This window comes from Manihot esculenta, chromosome 4, assembly GCF_001659605.2.
Source record: "Manihot esculenta cultivar AM560-2 chromosome 4, M.esculenta_v8, whole genome shotgun sequence".
Classification (NCBI taxonomy): Eukaryota; Viridiplantae; Streptophyta; class Magnoliopsida; order Malpighiales; family Euphorbiaceae; genus Manihot; species Manihot esculenta.
The window spans coordinates 23,515,370-23,533,644 of record NC_035164.2 but is presented as its reverse complement, the minus strand read 5'-3'; the positions used below and the strand labels follow the sequence as shown (position 1 = coordinate 23,533,644).

The 18,275-nt window shown below is 32.7% G+C and overlaps 2 protein-coding genes across 2 annotated transcripts; both read left to right on the top strand.

Moving 5' to 3' along the window:
- Nucleotides 1-830: 830 nt before the first annotated feature.
- On the top strand, nt 831-3,072 carry LOC110607316 (MATH domain and coiled-coil domain-containing protein At3g58270). The gene is made up of 4 exons (XM_021746403.2): nt 831-962; nt 1,295-1,452; nt 1,704-2,104; nt 2,273-3,072. Exons 1-4 carry the CDS (start codon nt 856-858, stop codon nt 2,996-2,998), a joined length of 1,392 nt encoding a protein of 463 aa, XP_021602095.2. The 5' UTR covers nt 831-855; the 3' UTR covers nt 2,999-3,072.
- Nucleotides 3,073-6,443: 3,371 nt separating this feature from the next.
- On the top strand, nt 6,444-12,229 carry LOC110613284 (MATH domain and coiled-coil domain-containing protein At3g58270-like). Its single transcript, XM_043955607.1, has 4 exons — nt 6,444-6,529; nt 9,428-9,585; nt 10,638-11,065; nt 11,439-12,229. The coding sequence occupies exons 1-4, from the start codon at nt 6,444-6,446 to the stop codon at nt 11,502-11,504; spliced, it is 738 nt and encodes a 245-aa protein (XP_043811542.1). The 3' UTR covers nt 11,505-12,229.
- Nucleotides 12,230-18,275: the final 6,046 nt, after the last annotated feature.

The window sequence follows — 18,275 nt, the reverse complement described above, 5'->3', positions numbered from 1 at the left end:
TGCCTCCGCATGCATGCCATGTTCGGCGGCCGAACATGAGGTTCGGCGGCCGAACCTGGACTTCCCTCACTCATGCTTTCGGGGGCCTAACATGCCTCCAAAACGCATGCATGTTCGGCGGCCGAACTTGACTTTCGGCGGCCGAACCTGGGTTTTCCTCCAAGGACTTTTCTTGTAAAAACTCATTCAATTTCATACTCAAAACCATTAAAAACATGAAAACATTTCATAAAACATGATTCTACCCTTCTAGAGGTCTCCGACATCCGAGATTCCACCGGACGGTAGGAATTCCGATACCGGAGTCTAGCCGGGTATTACAGAATGTATCTCCCTTTTCCCATCATCAAACGATCATTTAATTCCTTTTAGCGCTCGTACTGATAAGACCGTGGTATAGTCAGGTTCGTTCCCCTACTGTTCCGTCGCGTGTCAAATGAGCTGGATCCCTCTTTGATGAGTTCGGATCCTGATCGGTCCGGCCTACTCGATCGTGGATTGAATTGCGCACTAATAAGCTAATTTATATAGTGAATTTTAATGAGTTGTGGGTCTCAATCTCCTATAAAATTCGACTATGATTGGAGCGACAGTGGTCGTACGGTCATTATTATCAAAATATTTTATAATTATAACTATTTTGAATTATTTGCATTAATTTATTATTATTATTATCAAAATAATTAACTTTATCCTATTCATTTTATGAAAAATAATTTAAATGAATTTTTATAAAATTATATAAGATTTTAATTTTTTTTAAAATCAATTTTTTAAATTACAAAGAATTGATATTTTTTTATTTTAAATAATAAAAGTGAATTTTTTTATTATGCAGGAATTAGAGCAATTAACATGGGGGATGCAACTCCATTTAAATTCACGTGGAGAATTAACAATTTCTCCACATTGACTCCAAAAGAACTTCATTCTGAGGTTTTCTATGCTGGCGGTTGTCAATGGTATCCTTCATCTCTTCTCCTCAAATTATTATTTATTTATTTATTTTTATCTTTCTGATGCAATTGAGGTTAAAATGAAAAATTAATTAATTAATTTTTATAATTTTAAAAAATATATTAAAATATTTTTAATATTTTAAAAAATTTATTAATAAATTCATAGGACAAATAATTAGTATATTTTTTTTAAAATCTCATGTAGATTTTGATATATTTAATATAATATTTTTAATATGAGAATACTTATCAATTAATCTCTTAATTTTAAATTTTTTATAAAATTAAATTTATACAGAATAAATATTATTTTCCCTTTTTACTTTTTTTGGCAGGTGTTTGCTTGTTTTCCCCAAAGGAAATAAAGTGGATTATTTATCAATGTACTTGGAAGTCGCTGACTCAACAAGTTTGCCGCAAGGATGGAGCAGAGATGCAGAATTTAACCTTGCAGTTGTTAATCAAATCAATAACAGTCTAACTGTTAGAAAATGTACTCTCATTTAGCATATTTACATATACACACCAATATTTATCTGTTTATCTATCTTTGTCCAAATAAAAAAGATTAAATTTCAATTCCACCCCTATATTTATTGAGTGTGTTTAATTCAGCCCATTTTACATTTTTATTCAAATTAACCTAAAAGTGTCAATTTAATCTCAATTTAGTCTAAAAATTAAAATTTTTAGATTGTGCTAAGAATGCCCATAACACTGTATTTTCCTCTCATGTTTTTGCAGATACAGAACATGTATTCAAAGCATTTGATAAAGATTGGGGTTTCACATCTTTTATTCCTCTTAGCAAAATAAAAAATTCTGCTGAAGGTTATCTTGTGGGCGACACCCTTATACTTGAAGTTGAGATTCTTGTTCGTAGTGTCAAGCATTACTCAAAGCCTGAACCTAAAAAGCAAGAGGCTAAGGATGAAACTAAACCATCTGAGCCAGTGGCTGCACCACCAACAAGCCAGGTTCCTTCATCTGAAAAAGTAGTTGATACTAAAGCAAAAGTAGACACTAAACCACTGAACCAGACCAAAGAAGGCATTCAAGCTACTGCTACTCCCACCAGTGATAAGGAAGTCATCAAGTCATCACCTCCTCCTTCAGTGACTGTTGAGACAAAGATTCTTCCAAAGGTAATTATTTTTAGGGTGAGCAGTTGATCAGTCCGATTTAAAATTGAATCAGGCGGATTCCTCCGCCTTCTACAGTCCTACTCAAATAGAAAACTACACAGATGTTTTGCCTTTGTCACCTAAATCTGATATTTTAAAGTTTCAGTATCTGTTTTGTTTGCATGGCAGGATCCTCCCTCTGAGCCTGTAAAATCTTCCCAAGATGTGCATGCAACATCTAAAGGTCTCTTGACAGAACTTGCAAGCAGGACTAGAACTATGAGCAGCGAAACCTCCATGTCAAACCAAGCATCTAAACCTGATGTTCAGCAACAAAAAGAAGCATTAAAAGGGTTCCTTAATATGCCATTAGAAGCTATACAACTAGCTAATGCCTATGGCAATATTGAGGGAATTATCCTTACACTCATTCAACATAGTAAGGATTTGAATGAGAAGACAATTTTGCAAGGTCTTCTTTCTTGCTTAGCAGAATTTAAAGAGAGTGTTCCTATGGTTATAACCACTGCAGAAACTGCTCAAGCTCGTCGAACATCTCTGTCAGAGAAAACTGCTGATCTTGATGCAAAATTGGCACAGAGGCATGAGGAGCTAAGTTCCAAAGAGGCTGAATTCTTAAGACTTTCAACAGAAGAAGAAAAATTAGAGGCTGAAATTCAACTCTTAATTAAACAGAAGGAGGTTGTTGTTGCTCGAAAGAAGTCTGTTTTGGTTGAGTTGGAGAAAAGCAATAAAGAAGCTTCCAAAGATTTAGAAGAATGGAAAAAACTAGAAAGTGAAATCAAGCAGGCTAATGTGAATTGGGTTGGAGCTCAAGAGAAACTTGCATTAGCTAATGTTCGCTGGAAACTCTACAAGGAGGATTTGGGTCTTGGAAAGCTTAACATTTCGTAATCACTTCAATGTTGGTTCATTGATTGCTTATATATATTATGGTCTGTTAAGTGATGGGTCTTTACTTTTCTTTCAATCTTACTACTCTTGTTTGAATCTGTGTATCATTTAAAATTGGGTATTTATTTATATTAGTATATATTTTTAAGAAAATTGAAAATATTTATTTAATTAATTATAAAAATATTTTATAGTTTCACACTTTTCAAATAAGAGTGTAAAATTAAGATTGTAAGACCATGGTATCTCACGCTCTTAGATTGAGAGATTTTTACAGTAATCTCTTTAAATATGTTGATGTGGAATAATTCATTTAATCATACTTAAAATTAGGGGGAAATAATATTTTAATATTTTATTTTTCATCAACAATTTTCTTTCCTCATCGTCTACCGTTGCTCTCCACACGACATATAGAAACTGATGAACTCCTACGGCCTGGCTTGGTAACTTTTGCTCTCTGTGTAGGAGTTAACATCCATCATCCACTATTTTATTATTTATTGAATTAAATATTTTATTATTTAATTAAATAAATTAAAAATTAATATTTTATTATTTATAAAAATTAAATTAAATAAATTTAAATAAAAATTAAATTAAATTGAATCGATTAAATTTTTTATTTTTTATTTTTAATATTTTAAAATTTAATTAAAATATTTTAATTTTTATTATAATTTAATTTCTTTTTATTTTTAAAAATAATATACTATTATTATTAATCAGCTTAATTTTATTTTATAATTTTTTTTATCAAAATCAAATTAAATTAAAATAATTAAAATTTTTAAAATTAAAAATTTACAAATAAATTATATACCCACGTTTTAAAGAAAAGATACGCAAAGGATTATTTTTATTATTCCAAGAAAACAAATTTTAATTTTATTGTATTAAATACTAAGTTTGAGTTATTTATACCAAAATTAATTAATTCTATAATTAAAATAATAAGATAATATAAAATGTCAACCGATAATCTCAATTGTAATTTTGACTGTAGGCTATAATTAACTAATTAAGCTAAAATTAATAAAATTTAAAAAATTAATTAAAATCGAAAAATGATGAAAAAATTTGCCTTTTATTTCTATTTAATAGTTTAAAAAAACAAAGAATTTTTTCCCAGAAAAATAAATCATTAAATTTTATTTGAAATGATAAATTTTAAAATAATTTAAATAAATTATTTTTTTTAATTTTTGTGTTTGGTAAAAATATAAAATTTCAATTTTTTTGAATTCTCATGAGAATTGATTTTGAATTTACGGTAAAATTTATTAAAATTATAAAGATTTTGCAAGAAATAATTTAAATTAAGATTATTTGTATCAAAATTACAGCCTCGAGAACTCCATTTTCCTTTCCTTTCCTTGTATTCCTTAATTGTTTTTGTTTATTTTAACCTCAAATTTATTATGTCTTGTTACTTAATAACTTTATTTTTAAAATTTAATTTAATGTTAAGTATTAATTATTAAAAATTTATTTATATTATTTTTAATTTTTTATAAAAGGTTTTCCATCTTAATTTAAACTTTTTAATGGTAAAAAAATTATGTAAAGTTTAGATATTAAATATTATAAAAATATTAATAATGATGTTTAAAAAATATTTTTAATATGATAAAAATAATTATTATTTATAAAATAAATATTTTTTTAAAATGAGATTAGAAATTGTGAGAATAGAATATAAAATCTCTCATATTTACTCAAATATATTTATCATCCGATTAAGTTTATGAGTGTAAAATAAATGTTTATATTTAGTTTAAAAATAATAGGAATAATAAAAAGAATAAATTAATTTAAATTTATTATTACTTTATTTAAAAAATTAAATAGAAGAATTCTATTATTTTATAATTTTTTTTCATACAGGATATAAGTTCCATACCAAAAACAAAGACGTCAAAATAGGCTGTTCGACCCGTTCCGCGACCCGAACAGATTTAATTTTAAAATAGGTTGAGCCAAAAAAAAAAATCCATTAAAAAACATGCTTTTAATATTTAATCTCAACTCGACCTGTACTAGGCTCACGAACATGTTCCTTTGTTTATAAAATAAATAAAAAATTGAATTTAAAAAAAATTAATTCAATTCACAAGAGAATTGTAATAAAAAATAATCAACAAATAAATTTTAATTTTACATTTTTTTTTATTTTTGTCAATCTAATCAAATACTACAATGATCTGATATGCATCGCTGGCAGAAATTAATATAAAAAATTATAATTTTAATAATTTTTACAATTTAAGATCTCCAAATAAAAAAATAATTTAACATATAATTAAATTAAAATCTGAAAACCCACTAAAATCATCTAAATAACATAATAAACTTATTAAAAACTACACAAAATAAGAAAATATCAATCAATATTATTTTTTTCTAAATCAACAACATCTAAATTTTGCTAGAAAATTGATACACTCAAACTTTTATATTTATTATAATTATAGTAAAATCTTTAAAATAAATTTTACTAATTTAAATCGGTACGTAGACCATATCAAGTGTTACTTACTTATATATTTTACCTTTTGTTTAAATTCACATAAGCATATTTGTAATTCTATTTAACTATATACTCCAACGATTGATAACAAATATAGTCTTAATTAATCTTTACTTTAAAGTATGGATTTGATAACAAATATAGTCTTAATTAATCTTTACTTTAAAATATAAATCCATATGAATCTTTAAATCTATGTATTTTTAAATTATAAATTTTAGATTTTAAATTAGGAATTATGATAGTGATATTACATAACAATTGTTTAAGGTAAGTCACGAGCTGTCACCACAAGATAGGGTCACGTAACAAAAGTTTGATAAGTAGAAAATGCGGTCTAGTCTGAGAAAAGGAAGACCCAAATACCTTAATATCTGATTTATCAACAAGACTTGCCCTCCTCTCGACAAGGCAAGTCTCGGCACAAAGTTACCATTATCAAGCACAATTCAGTGTATTCTCATTATGTCTGCGATTACGGAATTTTCGACCAATTAGCTAGTGAAAATTCCTTATCAATAAGCTAACTATATCATTGCCGGATTATTGGAAAATGTTATATTTGTCTCTACCTTCTTACAGTATAAAAGGGAAAGAATTACAGAGGCAAATGTAGTTATATTCTCTCTCATACAAAAGGTCTAAGCAATTCATTACATTCACTCTCTTTTCAGTATACTAACTTGAGCGTCAGAGTGGTTGTCGTGGGCATCCACCACCTCACATTCTCTCTTTTATAAGTCTATCCAATTACAGCATCATTCCATTTCAGCCACGTCAACAATATATTTTCTGCAATATCATTTAGTTTCATTGCCGGAAAATCCTTTGAATCCTCTCTATTCATTTGGATTACGACCGATCTCCTATTATTTCTCTCATAGAAGAATACCTCTCTCTCCTTCCACTTTCAAAATGGCCAATAATTTGCGAACTGCTGCTAATATCGCCACCAACGAGGGTGTCATCATTTCTTCTACTCCTGACAATGGACAAAACACGTCTCCAATAGTCAATGAAGCGGACCTTAATAATTTAAATAACAAGCAGATGCTCCAATACATCTAAAGGTTGCAGGCTATTCTTGGGCAGTACAAGGCACAGGAGGAGGCATTGCACATGGCTCTCGAAAGAAGGGAGGAAGCCTCTGTAGATACTCCAAGGGCTCGGACAGAAGCGGTCAAAAGGCGGCCTAAGGGAAAGGCCGAATCTGAAGATGAATCAGACGAAACTCCAAAAGGCATCAATTGAAAGTTAGTATAGACCGTGCAAAGATACCAAAAGGAACAAGAGAAAGAGTTTGGCTTAGATGGCACCTTGCCTCTTTCAGAAGAAATTTTAGCATAAACCTTCCCAACCAAGTTCAAGCTGCCTAACTTGAACAAATATGATGGAGCAACAGATCCTAGAAGCCACCTGAAAATTTTTAGGATAACCATGCAACTTCAGGATGTCAATAACTTTGTATTATACCGAATGTTTCTATTAACACTCATAGGTTTGGCGTAGAAATGGTACCAACATCTGAATTCAGGTTTAATTTAAAACTTCACACAGTTTGCTATATTATTTAAATCCAAATTTATTATATATATACCTCCTAAAAAATATTTCTTTGACTTGCAGAAGATCCACCAAGAAGATAGCGAGTCTTTAAAAAGTTTTATCTCACGGTTCAATGCTGAAGCCATATAGGTGAAAGAATTAAATTACGAAATAGCGTGTGAAGTATTAAAGAAAGGAATACAAAACGTCAAATTCATGGATTCTTTGATTAAAAATATGGTCGCGACGTATCAATAGTTGATAGATAAAGCTCAAAAGTATATTAGGTTAGATGACGAAGTCCAAGCATTAAAAGAGGATAAGAGGGCGAACCAAAAGCAAAATCAAAAACTCGAGAGGCGAGAATATGAAAGAGATCATAAGAGTTATCCCATCTCTCGAAGAAGGGACAACTAAAGTAAGTATAAAAATTATACTCCGTTGAATGACTCACATACTCGTATCTTAATATGGATCAGAAAGAATGACAAAGAAACCAGATGGTTGCCCAAGCTCAATCTCGAAAAAGCAGAGAAATGAGATAGGACTAAGTACTACCATTTTCACGAAAATCATAATCATACGACAAAAGAGTGTCGGCAACTAAAAAATGAGATTGAGAGTGTAAATAAGGGACGACCCTATCCTTATGAAGATGGAAATCAAGGAACATTGCTCCAACTCATGGTTTTCATTATGAGAATGGAAATCAAGGAACATTGCGATTTTCATTGGTGCAATCTAACAACCTCGTGAAGTTATATCCTCAACCCTAAACTTTCACAAGGAATTAAGAGATTGCAATCTAAAAGATACTATGGAGCCAGAAACTAAATAGGCACATTCTCCTTTCTGGTCACCTCCTCTTACCACTATAAACAAAGTAAATTTTAATGTTACTACTGATTTAGTTAATGCCTGTAGTGCGCTAGCAGTTGTGGTTCGGGATTTTAGTGGCAATATTGTGGATTGGTCATACAAACCTATGTTATATCTCTGATCCTCCTACAACTGAGTTGCTAGCTTACAGGGAAGCGCTCAATTTATTGTCAGCTCAAGGGTTTTCTAAAGCTATCATTGATGGTGATTGCCTTCAATTGATTCAAGGTTTGCAGGGTGCTCTTGTTTATATTCAGATTCAGAACAGTGTATATGACATCAATTGCTTGAGTTCCCAGTTTGAGTCCATCTGTTTCAAGTTTATTAAAAGGGAAGGGAACAAGCTAGCACATGTCTTAGCACAGAATATCGTATATTTGTCCTTATACTTTTCACTAAGATCAAATAAGCCTATTTTAAAAAAATTATTGCATGTACCTGGATATACAAGTGTATTTGTATACCAACCAATAAAAAATTATGTGTCATGGTTACATCCATGGATGTATACGCCCTAATGCACGGACGAATTTCCCCCTCACTTTTGTCTTTCACCGTCTCTCTACTCACATACCCAACTATCATTCGAAGCATTACTAATTCTTAGGACTCGTTCGAACTCTCTATGGATTCTGGTTCGGCTCCTGATTCTCATGCTGCCTTTAGCACTTGTGGGACTCCATTGTCACGTAAGGGTTTTTTTTTTAACTTTCTTTTCTTGATTTTCCTTTAAAAAAGATTTGGGTTCTTCAATTTTCATTTTAATTGATGTTAAAGTGTTCAATGTCTTTGTATATTTTGGTCTAACAAAATTAAAAAATAATTATGAGTCATGATTTCACATTTGCCCTTCTATTTGAGAAATACTGCAAGTTGATGCGAAAATGGAATTATTTTTGTAATGGTTTCTTACCAACCAAACACACTTCTCATAACTTAAAATTTTAATATTTTGCACAGCTGAGACACTGTAGGAGTAATTTGAGAGACTAATTAGCAGTTTTTAAAATTTCATAGATGTTTTAAAAGATTTTTTGAAAACTGAAGAATTAATTAATTTTTTTTATACCATAAAAATTAAAAAGTAAATTTTTCAAGAGAAAATATATACATATTTATGTTTTTGAGGAACATATTTTTAAGTATCACATTAATTAAAAAAATAATAATAATACCTGAAGAGCTATTGAAGGTCACAATGGATTTTCCCTTCAATTAAAGAAGGGGGTTCTTAGGTTTTAACTTTTCCACATTGACTACAAATAAACTGTATTCAGAGGTTTTCTGTGCTGGTGGTTGTAATTGGTACTCTTGATCTCTTCTTGTTAACTTTTTTTCGTTTTTTGTTATGATGCAATATTTTCTTGAAATTTTGTTTTTATTTGTTGTTCGTTAGGTGTTTGCTTATTTTTCCCAAAGGAAACAATGTGGTCCTGAAAATTTATTTTTTTTCTTTTTTATTTATTGTCCGGCAGGTGTTTGCTTCTTTTCCCCAAAGGAAACAATGTGAATCATTTGTCAATATACTTGGATGTTGCTGATTCAACAAGTTTGCCACAAGGATGGATTAGAGATGCAAAAATTAGCTTTGCAGTTAAAAATCAACTCAACAATAGTTTGACAGTCAGAGAAGGTACTCTGATTCAGCATAATTAAGCTATATAACCACACATATCTTATATCTTACCTATTTAATATTTATCTATCCTTATCAAAATAAGTCATGACCAAATCTGTGTTTATTAATGATATTCAATTCAGCCCATTTTATTTTTTTGTCAAATTAGTTTACAAGTTACAATTTAAGCTTAATTTAGCCTAAAAATAAAAAAGCTAGACAATTTATTTTGGCCTTGTTTAGAGTGATTAAACAATATGAATAGTAACTATAAACATTTAAGAGACTAAGACAAGTTAACTAACATCTTTTTGACTGAAGAACTAAAGATTTATATTTTACAAAATATAGATATGTTTTAATTAGTTTTTTTCTTAGAAAAAATAAGGACTATTTAGTTAATTTTGATAAATTTCAGCAAGCGTTTAAACAATGTACTCTTCTTTTATGATAAACCCATACTGCTCAATCTCCCCCGCTTTGCACAAACCCAGCAAGCTCTCCATTTGCTACCCACACCTTTCATTCCGTTATAAGAAGCCTCTCTATTTCCTTCCATTCAGTTGAAACGGTACCATCTCTCAAATTAAGTTGTCCTTGATACAACACCACCTTTTTTTTCTCCCCCAAGAACTCCACCATATTCTTGACACCTTTGATTACATCTTCGTGCCATTCAGGCACAGCCTTCACCAAATTGCTGCATTAATGAAAAACTATAGATTCATTGGCACATAATTCCTTCTGCTTCTGCTTTGGCTACAGAATTTGGTAACGAGCTTAGTCTTCTAAGTTGCTTTCTTTTGTGGAGTCAAACAAGGGGGCTAATCCTGTCATGTTATGCAGCAAATTGAAGAATTTTTATTGCATTTGCTTCTCCAGTCCAAGTCTCCATTTGAGAATCACTTCCAGTGTCTTCTAATAAGCTTCCACTAATTCACCCTTTCGTCTCACATCAATTAGAAAAAAAAAGAGAGAACACTTTGATCACAATTGTCCCCTTTGTAAATCATAATTGGAATGTCTAAGAATGCTTCTAACATTGTTTTGCCTTATATATTTTGTAGACACACGACATGTATTCCAAGCATTGGCAAAAGATTGGGGTTTCAAATCTTTCATTCCTCTTGGCAAAATAAAAGATTCTGCAGAAGGGAATCTTGTGGGCAATATGCTTCTTGTTGAAGTGGAGGTTCTTGTTCACAGTATCCAGCATTACTCCAGGCTTGACCCTACAAAGGAAGTAGCAAGGAATGAAACAAAACCATCTGAGCCAGTGATTGCACCACAAACAAACCAAGTTCCTTTATTACAAAACAAAGTAGTTGATACTAAAGCAAATGTTGTATCAACAACTGTTATTGAAGCTCCTTTAACAACTAAACCTCTGAACCGGACTATAGAAGGCATTCAAACTGGTATTCCCACCAATGATAAAGAGGTTATCAAGTATTCACCACCTCCTTCAATGATTGCTGAGACTATTCCTTTAATGGTAATTCTGTTCTTTTTATGTATTGCATATATAAGGTTATACAGTATATATTAGGTTTAACAACTTTTAAGTTTTAGCATCATAAACACTAAAAGAGCAATGTTCAATAATAATATCTGATGGTGTTATTTGCTGATCTTCATTCACATTAATTTATAAGTTTTTTAATAGCAAGGAGAACCTCCTCGGATGGTAGCTTAGAAAAAGTTTATTCAAAAAGTACTGATTCTTCCCATTTTATATATTATATAGAATAGGCATTGATGACTCCACCTTCTATTGCACTGCTCAAGTTGCAAACTGTAGATTTTTTGGTCACCTAAAACCGATATTTTAATGTTTGATAGACATGTTTCTTTTGTTGGCATGGTAGGATCATCCCTTTGAGCCTAGAAAACCTTCCCCAAATGTGCATACAATATACAAGGGTCTACTATAGAACTTGCAAGCAAGACTAGAACTTTGAGCAGTGAAATCTCCATGTCAAACCAAGCACCTAAACTTGATGTTCAGCAACAAAAAGAAACATTAAAAGGGTTTTTTAATATGTCATTAGAGGCTATACAACTAGCTAATGCCTATAGCAATATTGAGGGAATTATCGTTACACTCATTCAACACAGTGACAATTTGAGTGAGAAGATAATTCTGGAAGACCTTCTCTCTCACCTGGCAGAATTTGGAGAGAGTGTTCCTGTTGCTATAAACACTGCAGAAACTGCGCAAGCTCGCAGAACATCTCTGTCAGGAAAAAACTGTTGTTCTTGATGAAAAATTGGCACAAAGACATGAGGAGCTAAGTTACAAGGAGGCTGAATTCTCAAGACTTTCAAAAGAAGAAGAAAAACTAGAGGCTGAAATTCAACTCTTAATTACCCAGAAGGAAGATATTGTTGCTCATAAGAAGTCTGTTTTGGTTGAGTTGGAGAAATCCAATAACGAAGCTTCCAAAGATTTAGAAGAATGGAAAAATCTGGAAAGTGAAATCAAGCAGGCTAATGTGGATTGGCTTGGAGCTAAAGAGAAACTAGCATTAGCTAATGTTCGTTGGAAGCTATACAAGGAGGATTTGGGTGTTGGAAAGCTTAACATTTCGTAAGCACTTCCATGTTGTTTCTGGGATTTCTTATATCATATTAATTCTCTCTTATTTTATCAATCCTTGCTTTTATTTCTATTTTAATTCTCATCTTGCCTAAATCTAAGTCAAATGCCACTGATTAGTTATTGATTACATGTTTTTTTATTACAAGTTGATTATACTCTCATCTCTTAATTTTATGACCATAAGTACATTGACATGCATCACTTTTTTTGTAGATAACAAAAGTTATTTATTTGTCTCCTAATTTATGGGAGAGAAATTCACATTTTAAATAAATGTTAAGTGCTTCACGCTTATTTGCTATTGCGATTCTCAATTTTTTTAGGATATAGGAGAAAAAAACAAAGTTGCAACATCAAATAGCATTTAAGATAGTATTTGAAATTTTGACTAAAGAGTAACTAAAGAGTGATTCATGAAAAACTAACTCATTGAATTTTTAATCATCTATTTTATAAAAAACCATTAGAATTGTAATGACCCGGAAACCGGACCGCTACCGGCGCTAGGATCCAGGTCGGCTTAAGGCCGCCGGGACCCGTAGCAAGCCTAACATACCTCCCTGAGTACCTGTGGAATCCCATACATGGTCAAACATGTTCATAAGCTATAAAAATTTTTCTTTTCTGTTTCCAAGCATAACCTGTGCATGCACATCTCATAAACATAAACCTCACACTAGAGTCCTCAACAAATGCTCCAATGGGGTATCATAACATACAATATGCTTGGATCGCATAAAACATCATTAATTCATTTATAAATCATGTATCAAGGGATCCGCTAACATATTAGGGTCAAGCACATTAACTAATTCTCAAGGACATAAATTACATTACATAACCGTTCATTAACATCATTACATCATTTTCATGTCCACTACTGGCTATTACATAAACCTCTCTTTACACTTGCTGACCTCCTGAACTAGCCCGTACCTGCAAACCTGGAGGTGAAGGGAGAGGGGTGAGCTACTAGAGCCCAGTGAGCAGAATACTAATATAATATTTAATTAACTTCATGCTTTCATGGTATGCATCACATCACAAACAATTCACATAAAGGATAGACTTGTCACCAATAGCCCTCATACATAATTAATCGTGCCGGCGGCGTAGTGCAGGCACAACCCGGACTTTCTCTTACATGGTGCCAGGGGCGTAGTGCAGGCACAACCTGGACTTTCTCATCATAACATATCATACCAGGGCTAAAGGATCATCCAACATCCACCCACATCAACAACATAATGTGCAATGCAACATATTCGTGAATTCTAATGTAAACAACTTAATATATCTCATGGCATTCATGATGCGTGAATCATGCTAGAACTTTCATTATCTTAAAACAGTAAGGTTTATTCCACTCACCTCTGGCTAGCTCTGACAAAACACCGAAGCAGCTATCTCACTGCTGGGGTCCTCGGTTCCTCGGGTCCGAACCTACACAGGTGGACTCAAATGAGGGACCAAACATACATGAACATAACTCTAAAAATACTCCCCAAAAACCCCCTAAAACACCTTACAATAATCATAGAAAACATGCAAAAGAAGGCTGGACAGGGCATTTTCGGCGGCAGGTTCGGCGGCCGAAAGTCCCTCCAGAGCCGAAACTCAGCCACTTTCGGCGGCACCTTCGGCAGCCGAAAGTCCCTTCCAGAGACGAAACTCATGCATGTTCGGCGGCCGAAACTGCCCTCCAGAGACGAAAGTCATCTTTCGGGGCAAGTTTCGACAGCCGAAAGCTACCTCCACAAGCGGGTTCGGCGGCCGAACCTGAGTTCTACCAAAGGGCAGAAACTCAGCTCCAACATGCACAACCAAGTCTCCAAACAATCAATCATGCAAAATCCTATTCTACAACATGCATACTCACATCCATCAGCTCACAGGGGTCTCAAACTATCCTAAGCCCCAACCAATACACATTAAACACATACACACAACCCACATTGTACATAAACTCAAAAATCACCAAAAACTCAATAAAATCCTACACATGCATTTCTACTCCATAAATCAACTTAAAACTTACTTAAAACATGCAAGGAGGGTCGGATCTAGGCTTACCTCTTGAAAACCGAGAGGAGAAGCGATCCAACTCGAAGATGAGGAGAAATCCACCCTTAGATCTCCAAGTTTCTAAAACTCGTTCTTTTGTTCAAAATCTTCAAAACCAAGTTGCAAACTCATGAAAATCAAGAAAACTCGAAGGAAGGAACTCAAAATCGACAAGGGGCGACGGAGAACTCACCTTGGCCGAAGATGGGGAGAAAATCTCGCCCGTTCGGACATGGGGACCCCTTTATAGTGGCTGGCCAGGCCACTTTCGGGGGCCTAACGTGCCTCCGCATGCATGCCATATTCGGCGGCCGAACCTGGACTTCCCTCGCTCATGTTTTCGGGGGCCTAAGGCACTCCCGAAGTGCATGCATGTTCGGCGGCCGAACCTGGGTCTTCCTCCAAGGTTGATTTCATGCAAAAACTCATTTAATCTCTTACTTAAAAACATGAAATACATAAAAACATTTCATAAAAACATGACTCTACCCTTCTAGAGGTTCCGACATCCGAGATTCCACCGGACGGTAGGAATTCTGATACCGGAGTTTAGCCGGTTATTACAAGAATAGCTAGTATTGACTAATAGGACTCCGATTAGAAAAAAACGAAAAAAATTCGAGTACATGGGTTGAATATAGAATAACATTACATTGGCTATTCTATGTTGGATAATATACATTGGATGATAAACCAATGGTGATAGAACAAATAAACGTAGTTGGTCCTAAAAAGGAATATGTATGAAGGAGAGGTCTCAAAAATTTATAGTGACATAGCAGATTTTCATTTTTTTAAAAAATATTAACTGTATTTATTTATGCATCAATGTTGTATGTAATAATCATTGCACACAGTATGTTTACGAGAAGTAGTTGCTTCATTGCATAGTTTCTTCTAATTGGGATATAAAAAATAAGGAAATTATATATATAAATGAATGTAAAATTTTGTGATACCACTAAAGTTTGTGCGAGTAAGTTTATTTTCTTAATTCTGTGTATCGATGACTTATTGCTTGTTGTAAATGATTTGAACATATTATGTAAGACGAAAGAAAAGATATGAATTTAGTTTTAAACAATGTCAAAAAATGATATGGAACCTAACGGAATATAATAAAAACGTTATGTTATTTGTTGTGAATAATTTAGTGTATATTATAAAAAAGCTACAAAGAAAGTTTTAGATGCTTTTAAGGAAACTAAAGGCTACATACTCATTTTAGAAAATCTAATCACTTGAAAATAGATATTTTGATTCAGAATCTGCTGAATGCATTGGCAATAAAAAGTCTATTTTTTGAATATTTGTTCCTCCTAATAGAAGGAGCAAAAGGCAATATAGTTTTTCACTGCATTGTCAAGCATAATTTGTGGTATATTTTAAAATTGCAATTTATGTATTATGAATGCATAATTTTATCTAAGGGCTTGGGCAATCAACAATATCATTGATTATTGAGCTGCTGACAATTTATTGGTATAATTCTGCAATAATATTTTTTTTCTAAAAATGATATATTTTTCTTAATTAGTGTTAAGGAGAAAATTCAGAGATAAAGAGTATTTATTACGTATATAAGAGTGATCTCATGATTATAGATTATTGATTAAAATATTACAATCAAAGAAATTCAAGATGATGTATTAACTATGAAATACTTTGAGTTCAATGATGTGGTTTTTGATATACTTTTATAAATTTTCTGTTTTATTATGATTGTGTGCATATAATTAACGATGGAAAACAAAAAGGCTTTTAAGATATTAATGTGGACAATGATATATTATACATATATCCATTATGATCCTACTATGATAAATTATTAGTATTTGGTATATGAAAGGAGTATATGACTAAATAATGTATAATTATCATAGTTCACACTTAATAATTTATTTAGCACGATATTTATGAAAAACATAATGAAAGAATTTGTTTATTCCATACACATCTAATTTATATTATTTAATTATCATATCAAGAGTGAGAGAATATAAAAATTTACACTGGGCTAAAATTTTATCAAGGGAGATAATGTTAAACAATGTTTATTTAATTAAAATAAATAGTATTTATTCATTGATGAACGTACTAAATTAAGTCAATATATATATATAATTGTCTCTCGGCTCTCTCTATCCATTATAAGTTTTACACATACACTTTTTATGGATAAGAGAAATGAGAGTCATTTCTTATAGAAAAACCTCTATCACTAAAGTTTGTGTAAAATTAATAAGGTTTAATAGAGAAAAATCAGTTTATTTAAATTCAAAACTCTCTACTACGAAATAGACTCAAAGTAATTTCGCATTATTTATGCTTTTCTATATTTGTAAGATTTAATTTGCTTAAAACGTTTTATTGAAGTATTAGATAAATCACATGTTCATGCTAAATAATTTAAAGAATAATTTTATAATTCTTCCTATGCTTGGAAGTTGGTGTCGACCACCTTATGATTTTGTTAAAATGAACATTGATGTAGGGATTGTTCGATCTGGTATGATTAGATTAAGTTGGTTTTTCGCAATGAGGATGGCATTCTTATGACTTCTGCATCTAAAATTCTTAAAGCTATGGCAATTTCATACTGGCTATATTTAATTGTGGAGCTTAAATTTTGAAATTTATGTGTTAAGTTGGATTGTTTAAGATTTATCCCGCAATAATTTTAGAAATATTAAAACCTATTGATCTTCTGGGCATTCTTTACCCCTAACGAGCTTCTGGGCATTTTTCAGTCATGGCGTACTTCTGGGCATTTTCCAGTTCTGACTAGACTTAACGAGCTTCCAGGCATTTTCTAGCTCTGGCACGCTTCCGAGCATTTTCTTATCCCAACCAGTCTTGATGAGTTTCTGTTCATTTTTCTCCTTGCAGACTTCACTCGCTCACCTAGCAGTCCATCCCACCTTTGTTGATCGTCAAAAAGTCATGCCCGCCTACAATGGGCCTTCTTCCTTCTAAAAAACTTTTAGATTTCAGAGAGTGATTGTAAGAACAGTAATAAATGCCTTAGAGACTTTTTGTGAAATGGAGCTAGTGCTCAGTTGGTCGATCTGGCATTTACCTGTCTTATGGCCTGGAATAAGATACCTTAGAAACCTTTTGTGAAATGAGACTAACACCCGATTGGTCGGCGTAGCGTAGACCTACCTTGTGGCCTGACATGAGATGTCTTCATTTTGTGGAACTGACACTCGGATGGCTTGACAAATTCTCGCCTTGTGGCATGGCATGAGATACCTTTGTTTTGCAGGACTGACACCCGGATGACCTGACGGATTCTCGTCTTGTGACTTGGCATTAGATGCCTTATGTTTCGGGATTAACACTTGGATGGGCTGACGGATTCCCGCCTTGTGGCCTAGCATGAAATGCCTTGTATTGCAGAACTAATACCCGGATTGTAATACCCGGCTAGAGTCCGGCATCGAAATTCCTGTAGTCTGATGGAATCTCGGGTGTCGGAACCCTCTAGAAGGGTCATACATATGTTTTAAAGAAAGTTTAAGTATGTTTTCACAGAGTTTTAAGGTTTTCAAGGGTTAGAGAAGTGAGTTTTTGAAAGAAAAGCACTAAGGAAGAAATGCAAAGGTTCGGCCGCCGAAGGTCACTTTCGGCCGCCGAACTTGCATGGCTTTCGGATCTCACGTTTGGCCGCCGAAGGTGGACTGGCCACCCATCTTTAAAAGGGCCCTAGGTCGGTCAAATGGGTAAGTTTGCTTCCCAGTTCTCCAGACCTAGGTGAGATCATGCTCTTCCTTAGCTTAGTTTTGTGTTTTTTCAAATCTTCTAAGGTTTTGATGAGTTTTTATGGATTTGTGAAGTTTTAAGCAAAAAGGAGCAAAGTTTGAAGTTTGGAGCTTTGCGTGAGGATTTTGCCATAACGCCACGTGAGAGGCTTCCAACCTCAAGTGTTCCAAGAGGTAAGGGATAGATCCGAAGCTTTTACTATGTTTTTTACAGGTTTTATGGAAGATTATGGGGTAGTCCGCATGAGTAGGGTTCTAGGAGATTTTTAGAGTTT

Coding starts and splice junctions, on each gene's coding strand:
- LOC110607316 (XM_021746403.2), top strand. CDS start 856: ATGGGGGATGCAACTCCATTTAAATTCACGTGGAGAATTAACAATTTC. Junction 1,453..1,703: donor CAGTCTAACTGTTAGAAAAT/GTACTCTCATTT, acceptor ATGTTTTTGCAG/ATACAGAACATGTATTCAAA. Junction 2,105..2,272: donor AGACAAAGATTCTTCCAAAG/GTAATTATTTTT, acceptor TTTGCATGGCAG/GATCCTCCCTCTGAGCCTGT.
- LOC110613284 (XM_043955607.1), top strand. CDS start 6,444: ATGGCCAATAATTTGCGAACTGCTGCTAATATCGCCACCAACGAGGGT. Junction 9,586..10,637: donor TAGTTTGACAGTCAGAGAAG/GTACTCTGATTC, acceptor TATATTTTGTAG/ACACACGACATGTATTCCAA. Junction 11,066..11,438: donor CTGAGACTATTCCTTTAATG/GTAATTCTGTTC, acceptor TTGGCATGGTAG/GATCATCCCTTTGAGCCTAG.